A 24,127-nucleotide genomic window follows, 5' to 3' on the forward strand; every position below is an offset into this window, starting at 1 on the left:
GGATGAATTTTTAAAATACAAATTTTTGGGGGGTGGTGGTGGGGATCAAATTCAGAACTTCATGTGTGATAGGCAAGCACTTTATCATTGAGTTACATCCTCAGTCCAGCTACATGACTTCAATTATATGAAGTTCAGAACAGAAAAATCTGTTATGGAGACAAACTTATTAGTGGTTGTTTATGGTTGGAGGAGAGGAGAGTTTGTGCAACTCTGTGAATATATTAAAATTCCTGAATTGTACATTTTAAATATGCAGATTGTTCAGTACATAAATTTTATCTCCATAAAGCTGCTATTTAAAATAATAAAGGGAATATTAATAGCTAAGTGGATCCTGCTAGAATTAGGATATTCAGCTACTTATTCTTCAAATTGATATTGTTAGCTCTGTCCAATACGATACATATTTTTGATGCTAATAAACAAGTTGCACCAATTTATTTGCCACTTTCTCTCAGTTAACTGAAAAAAGCATATGCATTTATTTGTGCAATAAATTTTTTCATGATCTGTAAAGTATCTAAAATGGCTAGAAACTATAAGAAATGCAAGCCAATGAGGCTTAACTGAGAATCCAGTTGGGGAGTTTAACAAGTAATATTAAACACGCTGAATGATGATAAAAATCAGCAAACTAAGTATCTGAAAAATGTAAGTATATGAAAATGATACAGAAAACAAACTTATTTGGAGTTTAGTAGGGGGAAAACTGCCTCAACCAGGATAGATTCTAGTGATTAATATTTCTGGAGGTATCTCTGGTGTAACCTAACCATTAACAAATAATCTAAAATTTTCTTCTCTGAATTTGCTTCTGCTTCTGTAAAATGAAGTGGCTTAAATATGTAATAGTCAAAGTTTCTTCTGTCTCCAAAGTTCTAATATCAACTTTCAGGTTTCAATTTAGAACAGTTGTAAAAATTAACAATTTGGTAACACTAACCTGTAAACAAAGAATGGTAAATAAGAATGGCAAATAAGAAATACAAATAAAAACCAAAACACACAATAATTTCAACTGTTTAGCCATGTCTGCATTTTACATGTTCTGTAAGGAAAGTCGTCACTGCAGGATGACTACTTCGATATACTTCAGTGAATTGTCCCATAGGAAAAGTGAGTCTAATGTATTATCCCCATGAGGCAAGAGTTGGCCCCAATCTTTACAAAGATTTCTTTTGAAGATCTAACCTAGAAGCCAGAGGTGTCATCTAGTCTTCATTTCCCTGGCTTCATTCTTTAGATGAAGCCTACTCCATTATCACATAGAACTCACCATTCCTTGCTGCCATATATACCACAAATTTCACAAGTTTGTGGCATGCCTGGCCTCTGTCTAGGTTCACACCTTGATCTTGGCCCTTACTACTCTGCTAAGAGGAAAGACAGAAAGGCAAATTCAAAGGAAAAGTAGTTTTCCTTATGCCCTAGATCAGAACTATCCTCATCACACCTCCCCCTTCCAATGGAATCCAGCACTGTGGTCTACTAAGAAGGAAATCCTAAAAAACTTTTCACAGGGGGATAAATCATAACCATTCTAGAATCAATCTGATCCATGGCAAATGACTATACCTCCTAACTCCAGCTTAAAATGAGAAGTTGACAATTGTTAGGGATGGATTAATGGAACATTCTTTTCCATTAATAATAATTGTAAAGCAGAGGGAGAGAAGGGGAAGAAATTAATTCCCATTGGAAGTAGCTTAGCAATGTCTTTATTGTACATGAATAATAATCATTTTCTTCCTGTGAATAACCTATATCAAATGATAATGCCTAACAAAATGTCTCAGCAAATTTTAAAGTTTCCCTTAAAATATATAGTGCTTAACTGTCAAGCCACATCTCTATTCCTTTTTTATATTTTATTAGAGACAGGGTCTCACTGAGTTGCTCAGGGCCTCACTAAGTTGCTGAGGCTGGCTTTGAACTTGAGATCCTCCTGCCTCAGCCTCCCAAGGTGTGCGCCACTGTGCCCAGTCTCCTTACGGTCTTTAAAAAAGGTTATTTTTTTAAAACTTCAAAACAGAAAACAGAAATGTGTGTGTGTGTGTGTGTGCGCGCGTGTACACACACATATATATATTCAAAAAACTAATAAACTTAACTATTTTTATTGCATCTTATTTTAAAATATATAAATTGCGTCATTTCAAGGGAATGTATAACAGCATATGAATTACCAAATTACTATAGCACATCCTACAAAATTCCATCCATTCAAAATTATAGTGAAGAAAATACTGAGCCTTCATATTAATTTATTTTGAAAAACCTACTATAATTTTTTAGGTTTGATGGTGGAGCAATAATGATATTTAAGTCAATTATGACTATGGAACATCCTACAACTTTAGTTTTTTTACCTGTAATTATATCAATGATAAAGTCACTTTTTGTGAAATCAAGTCCCAGCTTTATATACAAAGTTTTACCAAAACAAAAGTTATCCACAGAAAATATTTACTTTAGTTCATAATTATACTCTAAGTTTTGTTTTCTTTCCATAAAGAGGGAGACAGATACCAAAGTGTGATGATTATAGTACTTCAGAGTTCTTCACCTTCATTTACTTTTCTCATTTGCATCATCTTCAAATAAGTACAAACTGTATTTAATTTAAGATAATGCACATTATTGTACATTTGATTTTGTTTTTGTTTCTGTTTGGTTTTGGTACCAGGGATTGAACCCAGGGGCGCTCAACCATTAACCAAATCCCCAGCCCATTTTTTATTTTATTTTGAGACAAGGTCTCACTAAGATGCTGAGGCTGACTTTGAACTTGTGATCCTCCTGACTTAGCCTCCCCAGCTGCTGGGATTTTAAGCGTGTACCACCCACCATGCCTGACTTCATTTTGTTAAATACAAATATTTTCAATTTATTTTGGTGAGTATGTTTTGTATTTTAGTTCAAATGGCATGTAACATTTTCAATGAAGTTTAGTTTTTGAAATGTTAAAACATCCCTAAGTTACAGTTTTAAAGTAGTAACTTTCTGAAACTTTAATAATAAATATAAATGGAATGAACCCACCCAGATGTCAAAACCTTTGGTAAAATTGTAGTTACACTGATTTAAAGTCAATATACTACAAAGTAACATTTCTGCATACATCCTTTAATGATTATCTGCTGGAAACAAACACATAAAATAGCAGAAAAATTTCTAACAGAAGATACATGCAGTACCTCCAAAATGCATAAAGTCTAACAGCACCAAGAGAAAACATCATCTAAACATTAGAAGAACCTAAATTAGTGCATAAAGGAACCTATTTTCCATTATGATAATAAACTATTATCAAAATTTACCAGTACAAAAATAACTTCACAAACTGCTTATATTTGTCTGTTGTGAATTCTCAAAAATAGGAGAGTAGTTGTTTATCAATACAGTACTAACTATCTAAGGGCCATAAAATTACAATGAACAAAATAAAAACTTAAGTTTTCATTATTACAGTTCAGTGTTAGATTCCAAAATCATTGGAATACTATAAACTTAACTCCATCAAAGAGAATTTTAGATATCTTTAAATCTTTTTAAAATACCTATTATTTATTATTTGTAAGAAAAAACAAATAAGTTCTAGAGTTCCACACAGTTGACACTATGAAGCAAACAATAATCCCTGGAACAAGAAAGTTAAACCTTCCTCAGCACCTTAGTCTACTAGAATATAGCTACTTTATAGCTAGCTAATCTAAGACTATGGTCTCAAGAATGAGCTGAAGACTTCAGTGGGTCAGTATATATTTATCAATCTCAAAAGGACATTATCATTTAGGTTAAAAGTTAATTCTTAAAAAAAGAAATAGCAATTTAGATGAAATTTAATAACATTTCCCTAAAGAAATTAGTGTTTTGTCCTTGTGATTTACCTATTTTACATATTCCTAAACTTTTAAAAACATTTAGAGAAGTACATTCAAAAAAATTCATTGAAACTTATTTGATGAAGGTATTTTTTCATAGTTTATGACACAAACATAAAATAATACCATAGCACTTGATTAAGGAGTATTGAGTAGTTCATCACATTTAAAATTTAGTTCAGTAGCAGTTAAAAATCAAAGAAAGTGGGGCTAGAAATATATCTCAGTGGTAGAATGCCTGCCTAGCATGCATGAGGCCCTGGGTTCAATCCCCAGGAAAAAACAACACACACACACACACACACACACACACACACACACACACACACAATCGAAGAAAGTAGTGAATGATTCGAGGTAACCTATAATGCCACTGAATAAGATAAACACAAAAAGTTGTAATACTTTAGTACATAAGTGTTTAAAAGTTCAAAACTAATTTTAAAAACTATGTAGATGAAATTATAAGTGTGGACATTGCTTTAAGAAAGATACAGTTATAGAGGAATAGATGGAGGCAGAGATGAAATGAGACTGGAACATGACTGTTAAGGCTGAGTGATGTGTTCATGAGAGTTCACTATTCTGTCTCATATGGTTAAAATTTTTATAATAAAGTTATAATGAAAATTAAAAGTAAAAAATCCTATTTATCTTTCTGAAGCTATATAGTAAATAAATAGAGCTTACAAAGAGTAAAGAACAAAAATAACCAAATTACCAAAAATTTTAGGGCTAAATGAAAATCAAAGTCTTCTTTTGGCTTGTTAATTAATTCATTAATGAGATTTAGGAATAAAATTTGAATTTTAAGAAGAGCACAAGTACCTACTATTACAGACATTAGTCAACTTGACAGACTACATCACTGTTCCATATGTTCCCATGTCCATTTTTTTTAAAAAACATAGGCATTCTAGTTATTTAGCTCCTTATTCTATAGCAAAATGGTATCAACCTAAAGAGAAATATTGGCAAAACCCTTTTTGATATTATTTTTTAAAACAAGTATTGAGGGGCTGTGGAGATAGCTCAGTTGGTAGAGTGCTTGCCAAGCAAGCATAAGGCCCTGGGTTCAATCCCAGCACCAAAAAAAAAAAAAAAAAAAAAAGTACTGAGGAAGCAATGAAAAATAGTGTAAGCCTTAAAAATATAAGGTTTTAATTTTCTTATTTTGCCATGGGGAGGGAAAAAAGAATATCCAATTTGGGAGTTTCAGATTAGAATAAAAACTTTTTCTTATATTCTTTGTCTCTAAGTTCATGAAACACATTTCTTTGCTGGGTATTTGACTTAAATATACTATTTACTAACTGACAGCACATATTAGGATCAAAAGAGGTAAGCTGTCAACTCTAAGGTTTTCTTAAATGACCTGTGTTATCTAGGACACTCACCTAAACACTGGGATTTAATCTTCTTGTAAGCCAAAGTCACATACTTTCAAACTTGGGACATTTTACACTGTAATCCAGCATACTCATGTATATATGCGTATTATTGAAATAGTTTCTATTCTTTTTTTGTGGTGCTGGGGATTGAACCCAGGGCCTTATACATGATAGGCAAGTGCTCTACCACTGAGCTACAACTCCAAGCCTTTTTTTTTTTTTTTTTTTTGAAATAAGGTCTAAGTTGTTGAGGTTGGTTTCAAACTTGCCATCTTGCTATCACAGCCTCCCCAGTAGCTGGGATTACAGGCATGAGTCATAGATCCCTGACCCAATTTTTACTCATAATGTTAGTTTTACTCTCATATTTTCTCCTTGGTTTCATTTTCAGAATCCCATAAGTAATGCATTAAATTGATTTCAAACTGCCAGTTTGGAAAATCCTGGATTGCATCATCTTTGAGGTCTCTTCTTTCTATCTCTGACAGTCTAGGATTCTAATATTAGCTGTAAAATGATCTACCTCAGGTGGAAATCTTGTTTTCGGTCAAGTAACTAGCTGAATATTGATTAATATAAAATCAAAACAAGTTCAGAAAATCAGTCTTCTAAAATTCTATAGTCAAGTATTCTTAATAAGGAAAACATTTATGATTATAATGCCTTTTCCATAATTAAAAGTTTAAATTGACCTGGTAAGCTTTATATTCAAAGGTCTGTCAAATATCTCCATGGCTAATCTATAAATCCCACTACCTAAAGAAGCTGCTGTATCTTCAAGTCAAAGTGATTCCTATCAGACTCCCAAGAACAGTCAATTAAATAAAGACCAATTCCACATAAGTAATGCAAATACTAAGGACTAACAAAATAAAAATTTAGAAAATTTTAGGTATATAAGTTTTTTTATTTCTAATTGTCACAGTATTCAATGCAGATGGCTCAATTTAAGTGTTAAAGAAATCAAGTATAGGGTTGGAGTTGTAGCTCAGTGGTAGAGTCCTTGCCTAACATGTGTGAGGCACTGGGTTTAATTCTCAGCACCACATATAAATAAATAAAATAAAGTTCTATTGATAACTAAAATAATATTTTTTGTTGTTTTTTTTTTTTTTTTTTTTTTTGCAGTATTGGGGATCGAACTCAGGGCCTTGTGCTTGCAAGGCAAGCACTCTACCAGCTGAGCTATCTCCCCAGCCCACTAAAATAATATTTTTTAAAAAAGAAATCAAGTATAATTATGTTTAGTGCAGTTAAGTCTACTAAATGGATACGGTAAATATTTTTATTAAAGGAAGGAAATGTAAAAAACTGTAGTTTTTGTTAAGACTATATATATGTATATATATGTTTTATATAAAATTATTAGCATTTTAGGCAACAAATGAGAATAGCCTCACAAATAGTTCTCCTCTACTCATTACTTAAAAAACTATCTCATTTTTCTTCTTTATCCTGATCATGAGTTCTCTTAGTCTCTATTATGCTTAATCCTATGTCCCTAATATTTAACAAATTTCAATCAAAATTAAAATTCTTCTAAGAGTTTGAAACACCTCACTTCACAATTCTTAAATATGCCAAAGAATGAGATTTTTAAAGTAATGGAACCTCCCCCCAAAAAAAGTGCAATAAAAGAAAACTATTTCCTTACTTTTAACCAAAATTGAGTGAAAAGCATTCAAGGAAGGATATAAATTAACTTTAAGACAGATTACTGAGAGATATTTGTCTTATATCTTCCATACTACATCATAGATTTCCTTACATTCTAAAAATACCACAGTATGAGCAATACTAATCAATGTAACTAGTTTGGAACACATTTAGGACAAACTTTTTTAGAGTACCAAATTCTTTTAAAATTCAGAAAGGCAAGAGAAGTCTTATCTCCTATTGGTGTCCAAAAATAAATCTACCATGCTAGAAGTTTCTCTTCTTTCCTTCTTTGACATCATGTGATGATATCACCTCTAAGACTAAGGTAAAGCTTAATTTCAGAGTGGAAGACCTATTAAAAAAATACAATTTAATAGAAACCAGGCAAACAAAGAGGGCCCTTAAGAGGCTATGTTTTAAAAATAGAAGGGATTAACAGTATTTTGTTTCACTGAAAGACAACTTCTCTGTAATTAGCTCAATACTCCTTTTTCTACACAGATAAAGGAAATGTTTACTCTGGCCCATCTAGGCAACTATAAACAATAAATTAATAAAAGAAGTCTGACCTGGAATTTTTCACTGGAAGGTTGTTAAGTTCTGAAAAACTTTAGAGTTTCTAAAACCAAATAAGCTTCCATATTTACACATTTTACTTAATCATGATTGGTGAATTGAATCTGTACCTATGTGAAAATGGCAATGCATTCTGAGTTGGTTCGGCCCTTGGCTCTGAGTTCTGTGTCACATCAGGTGTTCTTTCATCATCTGTCCCATTGATACTTTCAGGAGTTAAAGGAGACTGAAGATCTCCGCCTGCTGATTCCTTAAGGAAAGGGATGGAGGAGGGGGGAAAAAAAAGGAGTTATACTTTTGTTCAAGTACACACATCATATTAAAGTTAAAACTGACTGCTGTATCCTTTTTCATAAACCAAATTTCAACAGAAATTTCAAGTCTTAAAAGAATTTTTGAAGCAAAGCAACTCATAAGAAAACTCATTCAAACACAATACAATTTAGAAATGTAAACACAATTAGAAATGTAGTTTCAAAGAACTGAAAAACTTTTGATTTACTATAAGTAACTAGTCAGAAAATATGTAAAAATTACTTCAGGAAAATAATGACACAAAAATGCAAGATGTGATTTTATTTTGGATAAAGAAGCAGGCAATAGGAGAGATTCAGAAAAAGAAGAGAACAGGAGTGGAGGAGGGCAAAGAGGAGAAAGAAATTTGCAACAAGTTTACAATTTTTTTATTTTCCCTATTTTTCAATTCCTACAGAGCTATTTAGAAAAGCTACCAGAAATACCTTTATAATGTATCATTACATAATGATGCTAACACATTTCAGCTTTTTAAATTGTACTCATAAAAGAATTATTGTTCTTCACGCAATTTGTCTCTTTACTTTAATCAAGATTTGTCTGTCAAAATAAATTCATCACTTTAGAAAATAAATTAAATTTATTATGAAGCTGAAACTGATACTCATGTCTGCTACCATCTAATTAACCCAAATTTGTTACCAGAAACCAGAAAGAGGAATCATTTGATAAACCTTTAAACAGGAGTGGGGTCTTGCACCAGACTGTTAAAGAACGGCTTGGGAGACATCTAATGATCCCTGGGCAATAAAACTTCACATATGAAATATTCATCTATGGTGAGGTAAAAGATGACAACCTAAATGTCCAATAGAATGGCTAGGTATGGTCATAATCTGCCAACTAGAAAGAAATCAATAAAAATAAGATGGATATTAGCAATATAGGAAAATGCTTATAATCAGAAAAATGAGAATATAAAGCAGTACCTAGGTTATGATAACCCATATACTTAAAAATATATAAGAACTGCTAAAAACATGCAAAAAATATTAATGTGATAAAATTTTCTTTTATGGGACTTCAGGTTTAATATTACTATGTGATTTTGTTTCACATAAAAATAAACTATAAATTAAAGAAGCTATCAAAGATCAAAAAGGACTTTTTCTTTTTTTGAGACAGGGTCTCACTATGTGGTCAGGCTGGTGTTGAACTCCTAGGTTCAGGTCATACTCCCTGTCCTGAGACTCCTGAGTGCTGGGACTTCTGGTGAGCACCACCAGGCAATGCAAAAGGAAAGTTTCTGAATTTCATATTATCACTTAACCATTTTTCAATTATTAGTGGAATTTCTATTTAGCCTTTAATGTTATTCTTTAGTAGATCTTTCTCCTAAATTCTTTGTTTCCATTAACTAGTAACAAGAGAATAAAGTCTACAGTAAAATATGACAACATTAAATTGTTTTAAAACAAAGTCAAATCATTTTAAGTGAATAATGAGAACGATATTCAAAAAGTGACTTCACTTCTAGGTCAGTCATGGGCCATTTTAATTAGTCAGAGAAAGCTTAAGTAGCCAGTAAAAACCATGAAATTACCATCTTTGGTATTAATAAATCAGGCCTATTTTTTTTTTCCCCCAGACAGGTCAAACTAAATCAAGGTTGGCTGTCTAATCTACTCAATAATTAAGTTGGATAAGATTTTTTTTTTTTTTTTTTTTTGGTGCTGGGGATCGAACCCAGGGCCTTGTGCTTACAAGGCAAGCACTCTATCGACTGAGCTATCTCCCCATCCCCTAAGTTGGATAAGATTTTATTCAACAGAAATGATAATAGAAACAACCTTGTTAAACTGAAAAGGCATCACTAGGATGAGCAATTAAGGAATTTAAGAATTTTCTAGAAGCAATGGAGAAGAGTAGAGAGGACAAAGAGAGATTAAGATCAAAACAGAAAGAGGAGCAACCTTTTTACTTCCTTCTAGGGTAAATACTCCTGTTACTACAGGGATAAAATAAGCCGAATGGAATTGAAGTAGGGGTACTGGAAAGGTTATGAATGTTGATGCTGCTGATGTAGGAAAACCACTGTCAGAGGCAAATTAAAGTGAGAAGGAAGGGAAGAAGAAAGGGATAGAGATCACAACAATTTCAACATGTCAATGCAGCAGACTTTTCTTCAGAGAACTTGAATATTAACTATTGTTAACTAAGGGATATTTAGTTATCCTAGATAATTATGAAAAACAAAAAGCCTACTAAAAGCAAATTTTTTTTTAAAGTTAATATGTGCCTATGAGAACAAGAAAAGGCTCAATAAAAGCATAAATGGAAAACAAAATCCCCTTTCTTTCCAATTACACAAAAGTAGTCTATGAATAACCAAAAGTGTTCTATAAAAACTTGTAGACATTGTATATATGCTGAAAATAGCCCTGTGAAATGTTTTTTAATTTAACATATTCTAAATATCTAGTTCTTTTTCAATCTAAACTTTGTATTATTTTCCTAAATATTTGACTTTGGTTATTCTTTTAAAAATACTCTACTCCTTCTACAAATCAACATTTTATATCTTTAAGTCAAAAGTTAAAATAAAAAACTTTGGGGGTATACGTATTAGAGTACAAAATTCTGAAGAAAAAAGGATGATTGCTCTTTAGGAAGAAATTCTTAATATAGCTGACATTTCTACAGTAAATGTTTTATCAATTAACATCTTTGAGAGATACACACACACGCACACACACACACACACATACATGTCTGTGTGCATGTCTATACATAAATGTAAACCAATACTGATAACTGAAAAAAGCAAAAAAAAAAAAAAAAAGTAAATGTAAACAAAAAGAGATCTAATGAGTCCCTCTATTGCCTTTATATCCTATTTTGAGAAATAAAACCACTCATTTCTCACTTTGCTTCTCATTGTTTCTGGGAAAATCTCCCCATACTTCCCACCAAAACAAATACTCTATAATCAGAAAAAGAAAAATGACAGCCAAAGTAAAGAAAAATTATTTTTAGAAATTAAAATCTGAGTGAATATTGAGAGCAAAGACTAATATGAAAATATCATTTTAAAAAAAGTCCAAACAGAGATATAAGATTCAAGAAGTACTTGTTTAGAATTCTCTTTTCTTATTCATTTATGAAATGGCAAGAATGAAAAAAATAAAAAACTAAGAATATTCATGTGAAAAAGAAATTAATGTGGCCAGCACTCTGGGACCAGCCTTCAGGGTGTTATGACCACCTACTCTGGGAGAATGTGGGTGAGGACAAGGGGTATCATTGTCCTTCCCCACTAGACAGACCCAGTACCACTACCACCTTCTATTTAATTCAAATAAAGCCCAAAATTAAAATTCCTGTTAAAGTTTTCTCCTTTTTGGCTTAAGTAAAATAGGGCTGGTTGGGCATGATACCACATACCTGTAATCCCAGGAGGATCACAAGTTTGAGACCAGTCTGGGCAATTAGCAATTTAGTGTCTCAAAAAAACAAAAAAGAGGACTGCAGATGTCGCTAGTGGTAGAGCACTTGCCTAGCATGTATAAGGCCTTGGAATTCCATCCCCAGTACCACTAAAAAAGTAAAACAGGGTCCTTTATCATTTAACAAACATTAACAGAAGAACCATTCCACTCTGGTCTTTTATACTTGAAGGAAGATGAGAACCTCAGTCTTTCCTTATCAGAGGCTCTAACAGGAAAAATTGGAAGAGGAGCTAATAGTTTTGGTCCCATGCCAGTAGAGATGGAGGCAAGAGACCAGAAGAGCAAACAGACACATAAAGGAAAATGGGGCCAAGATCTCAAGACAAGTATTCCCTAATCCTCTGTTGTAAATTATTCCCTATACTTAGTCACCATCCAGAGTCACGATCTTTTAAATCCCATTTTCTGATATCGACAGAAGTATTGCAGTATTGCGGAGGTGGGGATCTCAGTGGTTGAGCACTTGGCTAGTATGTATAAGGAACTGTGTTTGATCCTCAGCACTACAAAAAAAAAAAAAATCTGACTCTCTAGATTAACCCATGCTCTTCCCTATGTATTACACACTAACTGAATGATGATAGTCAGGGCTAGAGGGTTAATTTCCACTGTTTATGAATTTTGTACCCACCTGTGTACTAAATGCTTAACAAAGAGCAAACTGTATTTGTTCCAAACCAGTTTATAGCAACTGCATTTATAAGCCATATTTAATAGCATGTGCTATATATTATTGTTTATTATATATTATTATCATATATAATAAACAACTATGTCAGAAAAATGACAAAAAACCCTAACATTTCTTTACATCAAAATACTGGTGAATAAAATATTATATTATTGAATTTCAATTTACAAATTTTAAAGTAAAAATCTTTTTTAAAACTTTTTCACATTAACTGACTTTTTAAATTAACAGATTAATAACTGATTTTGGTTCAAGCAGATATGAGAGCTTGTGCCCTACAGCCTTCTGTCCTCCCAGTCTATCCCATTCTTTCTACCTGCTCTTCAAGCTCATCAAAACATGTTACAGTCTCTTTACCCTCTGCTATTATGGTCCTTTTCCAGGCTCATCTCAGCTTTAATTCTCTAATAAGTTAAGTGTACAACCTTAGCTCAAGAGTCTAAGAATGGGGAATTGGCTAACTGCTCTAAATACCAGACTCCTTTCATCTCAAGGCTTTAGGGAGGTGAAATGATTACCTACAGCACCGTTTTTCTCAAAGATGGTCCCTAGACCAGGAGCATTAGCATCTTCTGTGAAAAGGTGTCAAAAAGGCAAATACTTGGACCCCATCTCAGACTTACTAAAGAGCAACTCTATGAATGGGACTCAGCAATTTGTATTTTAATAAGTATTCCAAGGAATTTTGATTCAGGATTTATACAATAAGGTAAATGTCTTTTCTAGATAATGGTTATGTGTCAGATACTGTTTTTCTCCTTTATATCATTATCCTCACCATTTCAACCACATCATCAAGAACAGTTGTTCGTATTAATTGAGCATTCATTTAATATCTGATAAGCATTTTCAGATCCCCATTTAATTCTCACAATAACTCTAGGAAGGACATGTTGTTCATATTTACATTTTATAGATAAAAAAATAATAGTAACTTGCCTAAGTTCATAAAGCTAGTAAGGGTTAGAGACAAGATTCACACCTAGAATGAATGGTCTACAGCCCATTATTAATCATGAACTGTCATTATCACATTCATTCCTCACAATAATTCTGCAAAATAATACTCATTTTACAAATGTATAAACACACGTAAGTTAAGCAACTTTTCCAAGATCACAGAGTGACAGAAAATGGATACATGTCTTTTTCTGACTCAAAAACTCATAGTCTTAACCAGTGTTTTAACTTCAAATAAAACAAAAGCTATGACCAATTGTATATTATTATCCATTTTTTCGCTTAAACAATTACTGATTACTCTATTTAATCTCCTCTTTGCTGAATTCCTAAGTCTATTTTTCAGGCAAAGCATTAATGAAAAAGATTGGGTAAAAACAGTAAATCAAGTTCTTTTTAGGTGAGTAGAACAAGAGTCACTGAGGGCCATATTATTCAAAGGAAACAAATATTACAAATTGTCACAAAAAGGGTAAAGGGAGTGTATGGTTTGAACCAGGCTAAATGCTTGGTTACCAGCATGTTGAGAGGGTGGTAGAACCTCTGGCAGGTGAGGCAGAGTGGAAAGAAGTTAGATCATTGGAGGCAGGCCTTGAAGGGGATATTGGAACTCCAATAACCACTTCTCTTTCTTTGCTTTCTGGCTACCATGAGGTGAACAGCTTGCTCCACTATGATGCACTGTGCTGACATAGGCCCAAAGCAACAGGGTCAAATGGGCATGCACCACTAACACCTCTGAAAACCTGAACCAAAATAAACCTATCCTACTTTCAAGTTGTTTATGTCAGATATTTTGCCACGGTGAAGGAAAACTGACTAACACAGAAAAATTAAATATTTTTTCTTACCATTACTCTGGCTTCTACATATTAAATCAATGATAAAACTTCAAATGTTTTATAAAGATAAATTAAGGTCTGTATATTTTGGTTCTCAAATGCTGATGAACTTAAGATGTTTCTTTATTCTTTGTATTTCACAGAATTTCCCAAATGTAAGCATCTTTGATACATTCCTTTGATAAAAGTAAAGACTTTTTAAAGACATTCTTTCCACCAAAGAGGAGTGGGTATCTTAACAACTTGTACTAGTTCATAACCAATTAAACAAAAAAATGTATGTTGTGATTAAAGAAATAGGAACTAAGTATAAGGGCAAAGTTTAATCCATACAATTTTATTGAAATTCTTTGAGTATTCTCTTATTGAATGTACTGTTTATTGCATCTTCTTGTAAAAGTAGAATCATTCACCTGAAGAATCAGAGCTTCCAACATGTACTACTACTTAATTTCAAACAGGCTTTTATGTTTATGTTTAAACATACCACACTACACTGTCAGAGCATTAGAGAAGACAGATCCAAAGGAAGTTTCAAAATAACGATTTAAGTTATTCCAGGTCACTACAGCTACAGAGGTATACTAGAGCTTTGGCTTCAATCCAGAGTAAACCTTCAGTCGCTGAGGAAATATGTATTTTACACATACTTAACAGAATCCTAGTTTTGTGTGTGTGTGTAAATAAATCAATTTAATATTAGTGGGGTTTATAGAGTTGGTGCCAGGGAGGGAGATGAAGAGCAAATAATTTTCTATACTGTTCAAACATTTGGCTATTTGCTAAATTGCAAGGTAATTTCTATTTACTTCTTCAGACAGTAGAGAAACATTTGTATCATCTGATTCTACCTTTTCATAAAAGCGAGAGTATACTTCAGAAGCAATTACTACAAAGGAAACAGCATGAAGCTGAATCTTACTCTTAAGAACAAAATTAAAATGAAAATTAACTTTAGAAAAGTCTATTATTAAGGAGCTGAATATAACTGGCATTTTATATATGAATCATAAAACCATTGTATAAGTACTGAAATGTAACTATTTAGTGAACTTTATTTGGAAATATAAATCATTTTTTAATTTTAAAAAAATTTTTAGGGGGCTGGGGATATAGCTCAGTTGGTAGAGTGTTTGCCTGCTGCTGGGTTTTGAAATTGCTAGGTCAGCATTCTACTACTGAGCTATATCCCCAGCACTCAACTGAAGACATCATTTCCAATTAAAAAAAATTCTGGGCTGAGGTTGTGGCTCGGTGATAGAGATCCTGCCTCACAAGCACTAGATTTGATTCTCAGCACAGCATATAAATAAATGAATAAAATAAAGGTCCATCAACAAGTAAAAAACTACATATATAAAGAAAATTGACAGACAATAATAGGCTATTTACAAAAGTCATACTTTTGTGCCTCAGTGCTAAGTATAAATAAGATGTTTCAATTATTGGACTTAAGTAGACTTTAAAACTAGGTAGGGCACAAAAAAAATATATAAAACAACCCAACAAATTATATTGTTTATATATTTTAAAAGTATCTGCATTTTTTTTTTTTTTTTTTTGACATTTTAAAAATACCTTCTAGCTGGGGAGAAATCACTTTTTCCTCCCAGGGTAGTTGATTCTTAAAGAGATACTGAGGGCCCAGCAGGGACCATCCTGACACCAATCTAGTCAATTCAGAGCCACACTCCTTCTATCCAGCCTATGCAAGGTATGCTGTGGCCACTTTTTAGAATATAATAATATTTTTATTCTCCTGAGCCTCTCCTATGTCTCCTCTGTGGCCAAATTTAACTAATCATCACCTAAAAGAACACAAAAGACAAACATAAGCAAATTCATGATCTTTATGTACTTTTAAGTTGTTATGCACATTTAAATAATCTGAGTTTTAATTAGTAAAATTAATTTTAAAATATTCTTGCAGACATTGACATACAAAGGAAAAAAATTTTTCTACCAGTAGATATAACTAAAAAGTGCATTTTTACATCCACTTTGGAAATTAATTTTGCTATTATTTCCACAAATTTAACTCTGGCATAAAGGGCACCATCTGAAATGAACAAGGCTCACAAACAAAAATAGAAATGAAATACTACCTGTGAAGGTGTACTGGTAAGTTCCATCTTCTCTTGTGATTTCTCCTTTGCCAGTCGAGCAGCTTCTTTAAACTCCTGAAACTTTTCTGCAAACTGAATGTATAAAGACTGTATACATTAGCCAAAAACCAGTAATTCACAGTGCCCATTTTTACCATATTTGTCTTTCATTTTCTGAAAAACAACAAATAACGTAGCCTTCAAAGCAATTATAGTTTATAACACGAAAATGACAAAAAAGAAGCCTACTGTGCATAAAGTACTTTGACAAATTTTCATTCAAAAGCATCACTATATATGAAGTTAGAATGTGGTGTCAGCCAGCTTATCCTTGGTTGCTCAGAAATAATTAAGACCAGTAAAAATAGCATACTATATTGTTTATCAATGAGAAAATTGAATTTCTTAAGTACCTACTTATAAATGTCACAGTACTGAAAAATGCTTTTAATTATTAATAAAATATTAACTCTCATATTATTCTAAGTCATTTTATTTTCAATATTATAAATAGTTAATAATTATTACATTAACTGACAAAACTAAACATTCATTTTCAAAAATTTCTAAGCAACTAAGGTACACCACCAGAAAAGGATAATACACTCCACCTGGTCTTTTAAGATTTGTAATTTCAAAACAAAAATTATTATTGTTCATGATATGCTAATTCTTAGAAACCTGTAAGAAACTATAAAACACCAAGCCCACGAATAGTATCAATTTAAAATGTTTGGGAAGTGAGGCTACTGTATTACTAATATCAGAGAATAACAAAAGAACTAAATTTAAAAACCTAAATTGTCTGTGTAACTTAAAATACCTGTTATAGTTGGCAATAAAAATACGAAATTATAGCTTCCTTATCAAGCCCACACAAGTCAGTCCTGATTTCAGTTCCATCTTGGGAAGGAAAGTTTAGGGAGGAAAGGCCTGTGATATTCTGATCTGCCTTGAGAGATGGAGGAGAGTCAAAATTTAATTTATTAAATGAAAAAGTGTTACTTTTATAAAATCTACCCTTTGTGACTGAGTGCTGAAGATAAACAAGATGTTTCTATTGTTAGATTTAAGTGACTTTAAAATCAGGGAGAGTAAATTGCACGTTTTTTTTTTTAAAGTTTCTGTATTTTATGATTTATCATCACAACTTTCCCTTCTTACCTTAAACCTTGTACCTCCACATACACGGAGATAGATCAGGGAACTGAATCTGTGCTACTACACTTCTCTAATGGAACAGAATACCCTCTTACATGAAAAATAAATTTTTTTAATAGAAAGCTAAAGTCTCACATTGGTGGAAATGAAAGAAAAACAAAACCATAATTTAATTAAATTCTCTTTATATAATTATGGTTTCTCTTCTGCTAATTCAGCATTCCAAAATATTTTATGTTTAAAAGCCTTTTCAACTTCATAAATACTACAGCTTATTTTTATATCCTTAGTTTTCAGCAGAAGAAAAACATGATGGCTTTGTCTCCTTAACAACAAATACAACTTAAGTAAACATGCTAATGATCCAAGTGCAGCTGGAATTTTGCTCACATCAGTCAACTTTAGGCAACTGTACATTTTTTCCAATCATGCTGCTTTCCTTTGTTTTGAGAAGCCTTATCTACCATTTCCTTCAGAGCTTTCTCCAAACCCTTGTAATGCTTTGACTCACTCATGTTTTTTTAATAAAACAAAACAGAATATTTATATGCTTGCTTCATTTATGTAAGTGATTATGAATTCCTCTGGGTTCCCTGCAGTTTGAAAAGCACCAAAATTAATCTTCGAGGTAGCTTGGAAAATAAATCATGATTTTTGTTACCTCTGCATCAACACATTCACAGGAGGCTGATCTTAACACTCTTGGAGCTACAAATCCAATGAACAGATGAATCAGACTTGACTCCAAGAGCTTTAGGGTTGTTTCTCAACATGTAATCTACCTTAAAATAATAGGGTTCACACTAGTAATATTGGGTTAAAAGTATAAGCTAACTTTAATGAAAAAAAAATCTTGAAAAATAAAAAGTCATTTCCAGATAAAAATTCCAAATAAGAGGAGACAGTGATTGACAGAATTTAATAAACTATTCCTTTACTACATTAGCTAGCTGCTCAGTAATTTGAAACATGTAACAAAGAATTTAATTTACAATCAAAATTACTTAGACCTAAAAATCATCTTGTGCAAGTTTGAGAAATTAATCTACAATTTAGTTCTTGTACTATAAAATCAAGAAATTCAATAAGTAGAATATTCTTTTTGCGGGGAGGCAGGGAGTAGAGTTCATATATTTGTTTTCAGATATAGGTTTTAATAAACTGTTCCAAAACAAAAGTTCTAAAAAATTTATGAGTAACAACAAATATATTAGAATAAACATGATTTTCCAAGGGGATTATTTATGGAAGGGTAATGCTCCTTGTTATGTTGAGATATATCTTTACCACAGTTCCAGAAATATAAGACATGTGTAAGAGAAACCAAATCAGATAATCCTTATTTGTTTTAATCGTCATACAGGGAATGACTTATAATCACAAAGGCAAAAGTTAAAATAGTCTTAAAATTGAGCTTTAAACTACATATTGAAAAGATAACAAAAAACCCTGAAAACATTAGTGTTAAGGAATGTTTATAATAAAGGAGAAGAAAACAAAGTAGATTATTTTAATTACTGAACTATCTATAATATTCACAAAAGTGTAAGGGTTCTTAAAAGATCATTTTTAAGAATCTGAATGATATCTGCAATAAATTCTTAACGTTTTATATAATTATTAACAGTGTCTATCTACAAGAGCCTGATCACTCTGCACTTGCATAATTTTAATTCTCAAGCCACCAGAATCTGTCTATACCAAATCACACACAAAATGTTTCAAATGTAGGGTTATCCTTTTAACAGAATACTTCAAACGGTACAGTTTTAGCATAAATCTTTAGGTCTAGTGGATGCACTGTGAAAAGCAGAGTAATATTTATCTTCCTGATCATCTTAATATCCTGAGATTGTTGCCTTTTCCTTATATATTCTTCCTGTGTAACATCCATATGAACTCTAGGTGCTACTGATATGATCACTGCATGGCTTCAGCATATAGCCAGGTCTGGTGATGTTCCATGTTTTACTGGCTCCTCTGGCCAAAATAATTCACTTGGTTAGTATTATCCAAGTCCTCATGTGCCTACTGGATCCCACTCAGTATTGCATCAGAGTTCAAAGTAATCTACACTAAGATAAAGCACAATTTTCCCTAAACACAAAAATTTATATGTGCCTGTCATCTAAAAACCTGAAAACTATATCACTATCAGCTTCAGTTTTCACAATTCAGAAGAGGCTGGTATCTACCCTATGTTTTGGATGATCTACATCTGAGGATGCTAATTTCTCAGCAAAATGCCTCTGAACTATTAATCTCCATATTTTATTTCCTATTGTACAGATAATTAAAATCCTTCAACAAATGTTAACTATTTCTAATATGTACAATAAATTTTCCAAGTGACAGAAGAATTCAATAATCTCTTTTTTTATTAGTTCTTTTTTAGATATACATGACAGTAGAGTGTATTTTGACATATTATACGTACATGGAGTATAACTTATTCTAATTAGGATCCCATTCTTGTGGCCAATGATCTCTTCTTACTCGAAAGTCACTAGAGTTGTTCTAAGAATATTAAACAAATTTCTCGTATATTTTATATGCTCCATTTTCTACTATATAGTGAAGACATAAATTGAAGATGATTTTCACTCAGATCTTATGATTTAACTTACTTTTGAAAGATGATGCTCAGAAGAGAACCCCAATCCATAAACAGTGTTTGCCCGGCTATCGGCCCACTGGCCAAACTTCTGAGATGTTTTAGTAAATGTCATGTTTGGAGTGATGGTGCTATTTATTATTGCCTGAAAAATAAAACAAGTATGAGTAACCAGCCAAAAATTGGCAAACAGGCATTTAAATACAGGATCATTTAATTACATAAAAATTTAGGATCACTTGTAAGTCTCAATGTTAAATATATAAACACAGTTGTAAAATTAATTTCCAGTATTGTAAATGACAATGTGGAAATATGGTACCTAATAGATCATAAATATAATGGCATCTGACCATCAAAAATTTCAACATCTGCCAGGTGTGTTGGTGCATGCCTGCAATCCCAGCAGCACAGGAGGCTGAGACAGGTGGACTGCAAGTTCAAAGCCAGCCTCAGCAACAGCAAGACACTAAGCAACTCAGTGAGACCCTGTTTCTAAATAAAATCCAAAAGTAGGGCTGGGAATGTGGTTCAGTGGTGGAGTACCCCTGAGTTCAATGCCCAGAAACCACCCTACAAAAAATTCAACTACTTATATTCAAAATAAATTTTCCTGTCATCTAAAAAAATCAGTTTCTTCCCTCCCTTTGAAAATTTAGGATCAACATTTATTAATTTGATGGTGATATTCATTGGAAACAGGACTTTAGACTTAGTAATAGTTAAATATTTAAAAGTAGGGTCCCACTCTCTAAAGAATTTTCAAAATAATAAATATATAAATTTTAAAAAAAAATAGCCCAGTGCAATGGTGCATGCCCATAATCCCAGCAATTTTCTGAAGCAGAAAGATGGCAAGTTCAAGATGATCTTCAGCAACTCTGCAAAGCCCTAAGCAACATAGCAAGACCCTGTCTCCAAATAAAAAATAAAAAGAACTAGGGATGTGGCTCAATGATTAAGCACCCTTAGATTCAAACACATGTACCAAAAAAGAAAAAGAAAATAGAAAAGAAAAAAATAATGCTAATTTTCTAAAATTCATAATCAAGAGTTTCTAAAAGTTGATTTACCTAAAACTTTGTGATACAAAAGAGACTTTCAATCGTTGAGTAGTTTTTCCTTTACTCAAGACAATAAACATATCCCTAAATAAAAACTTCTCCTCTTTTCTCACAGAGGAGCATAGATTCATGACAATATCATTCTGTTTAACACTTAATTTCTTGGAAAACTACCATTTTGTCATGTTATTAAACACTAACTTTGGTGATCATAATAATTTAACTATTACATTAATTCATGCTTTCTGTCAGTACCAGAAGGGCAATCATTTTTAGTTGGATAGTCTAATGACCTCCAAATTAAAATTGAAATGTGACCCCAATAATAAAGACATTATCAAATTCATAAGCAACCATCTCATGAACCATTAAAAAGTAGGATGAAAAATCGAACATTTTCAGAACAAAGTTAAATTTGTTTGCCACATGAACAATGGCATAAACCTAGAACATTTATGAGCTATGCTATGCAGGCATAACAACGTATAATATACAGATAACTGCCTTACTAAAGACAACAGAACAGAAACTGGCCCCTTCCATTTTCTCAGTCAGTAGATGTATTATCATTATTATATTAGAGCCCTTGTCCCCAGACAAAATTTATACATTCACACTTATATAGCTTCCTTACTCTCTGGTTCAAAACGTCTTCTGTCAGCATATTTTAGATCTGTAAAACTGTGGCAAACAACTACTCTAACTTGTGTAGCTCTCATAAAATGAAAAATTAAAAGGGGAAAAATTTATAAACAAATGGTAGGGAATCATTTAGTCAACATTTTTTCTTGAGTTATTAGAAATCTGAGATACAACAATATGAGAGGCAATTACGAATGTCATTCTATAATAAGAGGAGTCAGTCAATGCACAAGTAAATAAATAGCTGATAATATACATTTCAGAGAGTGCTTAGTGCTGTGAAACCAGGATGTAATGAAGAGTGCAAGGCAAACAGACACAGAATGGCAGGCACTGTTTTGGATTTGCTGGGCCTTCAGTATTCTCTAGAGAACATTTGAGCTGGGAGTGTTTTCAAAGAAATGCGACATTTTTACATTTCACATGTGACCCTAATATCTCTCAAAAGTAGGAGTAGCTAAAGATTTTACAGGTCTAAGAAAACTGACCAATATGTTATTGGTCACTGAACCCCATTTTAATTATTTCATATTAATTTCTTTCTGCTTTGTTAAAGTCTCACTTTAATCTCCACTGGACCTTCCTGCCTCAGTATTATATATTCTTTAATCACTAAAAAGAAACTTTAAAACAACAGATAATCCCATACTTAAAAAATGTATTTCTTGCCGGGCACAGTGGAGCACGCCTGTAATCCCAGCAGCTCAGGAGGCTTAGGCAGGAGGATGGAAAGTTCAAAGCCAGCCTCAGCTATGGTGAGGTGCTAAGTAACTCAGTGAGACCCTGTTTCTAAATGAAATACAAAATAGGGCTGGGGATATGGCTTAGTGGTCGAGTGCCCCCGAGTTTAATTCCCGTATCAAAAAAAAAAAAAAATATTTCTTGGATTCTTTGATTAGAACACTACCATTAATCCTTTAAAAGAAAAAAATTTAGTACTTAAAAATAAATATGTCTCTCAACCCTGGAGTTCTTGTTCTTTTAAGGGAAAGTAGAAATGCTGTGTCATTATAGATCATGTAGTACCCCAATCTTGGCCATCAGCCATGCTAATGTCTCTGCAGCACTGATCAGAAGACCTTAAAGCAAACTTCTCATGCACAGTGGAAGAACAAGAATAAATGACATTTTCTACTCAGGAGCACCTACAGGCTCTTCACCTTAATCAGGAAGAAGAGAAATGCAGGTGAGAGAGAGAAGGGAAAAAACACTCATTAGTCAAATCAACTACTAGTGCTCATCAAGAAACAACTCCTCCTGTAAGAATTGCTATAGTTAACAGCATCAGTTTAGAAAAATTAACTACAGAATGGAAAAATGTGATATAAAATATAACTCTGCTACAGAAGATTGATTTTGTTGAATGAAACAACACAAAAACCTTTTCAAAAAAGTTAAATTTAAGAGTAATAATTATAAGCAGCAAAGCATATTCGGAAATGGAAACACTAAAAAGAATAATTCATATTGCTTCAGAGGGAAGAACACATGAGAATTTTTTTTTTTAATCACCAATTTTCTTCCTTGAGAATAACTCACAGCATTTTAACCTGGTGAAGGTGAGCAAATGAAATCTACTTAATCACTTGCATGTAGTTTCTTTTCTTAGACATGGACTACATCAGTTGACCTTCATTTTTGTGTACCATTTAACCCTCCTTATCTAATAAAATTACTGTGGTTTGGGTCAAGAGACAAGAGATTACAGAAATTCAGATTCAAGTCAGAGAAAAGAAATAAAAATTCTAAACCCTGAGACAACAGCATTTAATATCTGTTGCATTTCATTAAATCAGTTTCAAAATAGGCAAAATAACTCATTAAATAACACCTCACAGAAATTAATTATTACTATTTCTTCAAGTCCTTTAAATACTCTAAGTAAAAATGAAAAGAGAACCAATTAGAAAAATAAATATGTTACCTATGCACAAGACACAAAATACAAATAGCCCCTGAGGTCCTATAATCTAGTTTAAAAATATTTATAGAGTGAATTTTAAACACACTTTGTGATTTGGTTTAAATTTATTTCCTCCTCACAACAATGCTAATTTAGGTATTTTTATTAGTTCCTTTTTATTGAATGAGAAAACAGACACACAGAAGTTAAAGACCATGTGAAAAGTCACATGGCTAGCAAACAGTGAAGCAAAAATTCAAAGAAACAGTATGGCTCTAGAGTCTCCGCTCTTAACTCCTACAGTGACTTGCTAAAAAATCTGGGGGCTTGAAAGTCCTCCATGGTTTCATCAAAGCTTGAAGGAGAGAATGAATTTCATCTTCCTACACACTTTATATCCACAATTTGATGCCTGGAATTTCTTTATCCAAGTCAGTTAGATAAAATTCACTGATGATAAAATGGCTTTTTCTCCCTTTGAAGGGTACACTATCTACCAAGCATTAGGTGTTTTGAAATAATTTGTTCAAAGTCAAAATATTTGGTAATTGGTGGAGCTGAAAGTTGAACCCAAGCTGTCCTTGCTCTTAAATTTTATTGTCGGCCTCTCTTAAAAATAAAATCTTAAGGTTTTCTGTCCATATACTTCTATTCAGATAAGGACTGTCAGCTTCAGTACTGTTATTGACAGACTTCATATGATTCAGGGATTTTTGAACTGCCTACTAGTCTACAGAAGTTACCATGATTTGGGTACGGTATGTGTTCTCCCAAAAGTTCCTATGACTGGAGGGAGGTGCTGAGAAACCTTCAAAGGATGGGACCTAGTGGAAGGTCCTCAGGTCACTGGGGGTGTGTTCTTGGAAGG

At 32.6% G+C, this 24,127-nt stretch overlaps 1 protein-coding gene across 2 annotated transcripts in view; it reads right to left on the reverse strand.

Annotated features, from left to right (window-relative positions):
• Positions 1-24,127, reverse strand: part of Homer1 (homer scaffold protein 1) — a 136,256-nt gene that overhangs the window by 52,503 nt on the left and 59,626 nt on the right. The window contains exons 3-5 of one of the 2 annotated variants that reach the window (XM_047555341.1): positions 19,664-19,795; positions 15,876-15,968; positions 7,624-7,763 (exon numbers count right to left, since the gene is read on the reverse strand). In XM_047555341.1, coding sequence (XP_047411297.1) covers positions 7,624-7,763; positions 15,876-15,968; positions 19,664-19,795 — 365 coding nt within the window. Of the gene's footprint in view, positions 1-7,623; positions 7,764-15,875; positions 15,984-19,663; positions 19,796-24,127 lie in introns of both variants that reach the window. The other variant, XM_047555340.1, reaches the window with a different exon arrangement.

The sequence above is a fragment of the Sciurus carolinensis genome, chromosome 6, assembly GCF_902686445.1.
Source record: "Sciurus carolinensis chromosome 6, mSciCar1.2, whole genome shotgun sequence".
NCBI classification, from domain to species: domain Eukaryota; kingdom Metazoa; phylum Chordata; class Mammalia; order Rodentia; family Sciuridae; genus Sciurus; species Sciurus carolinensis.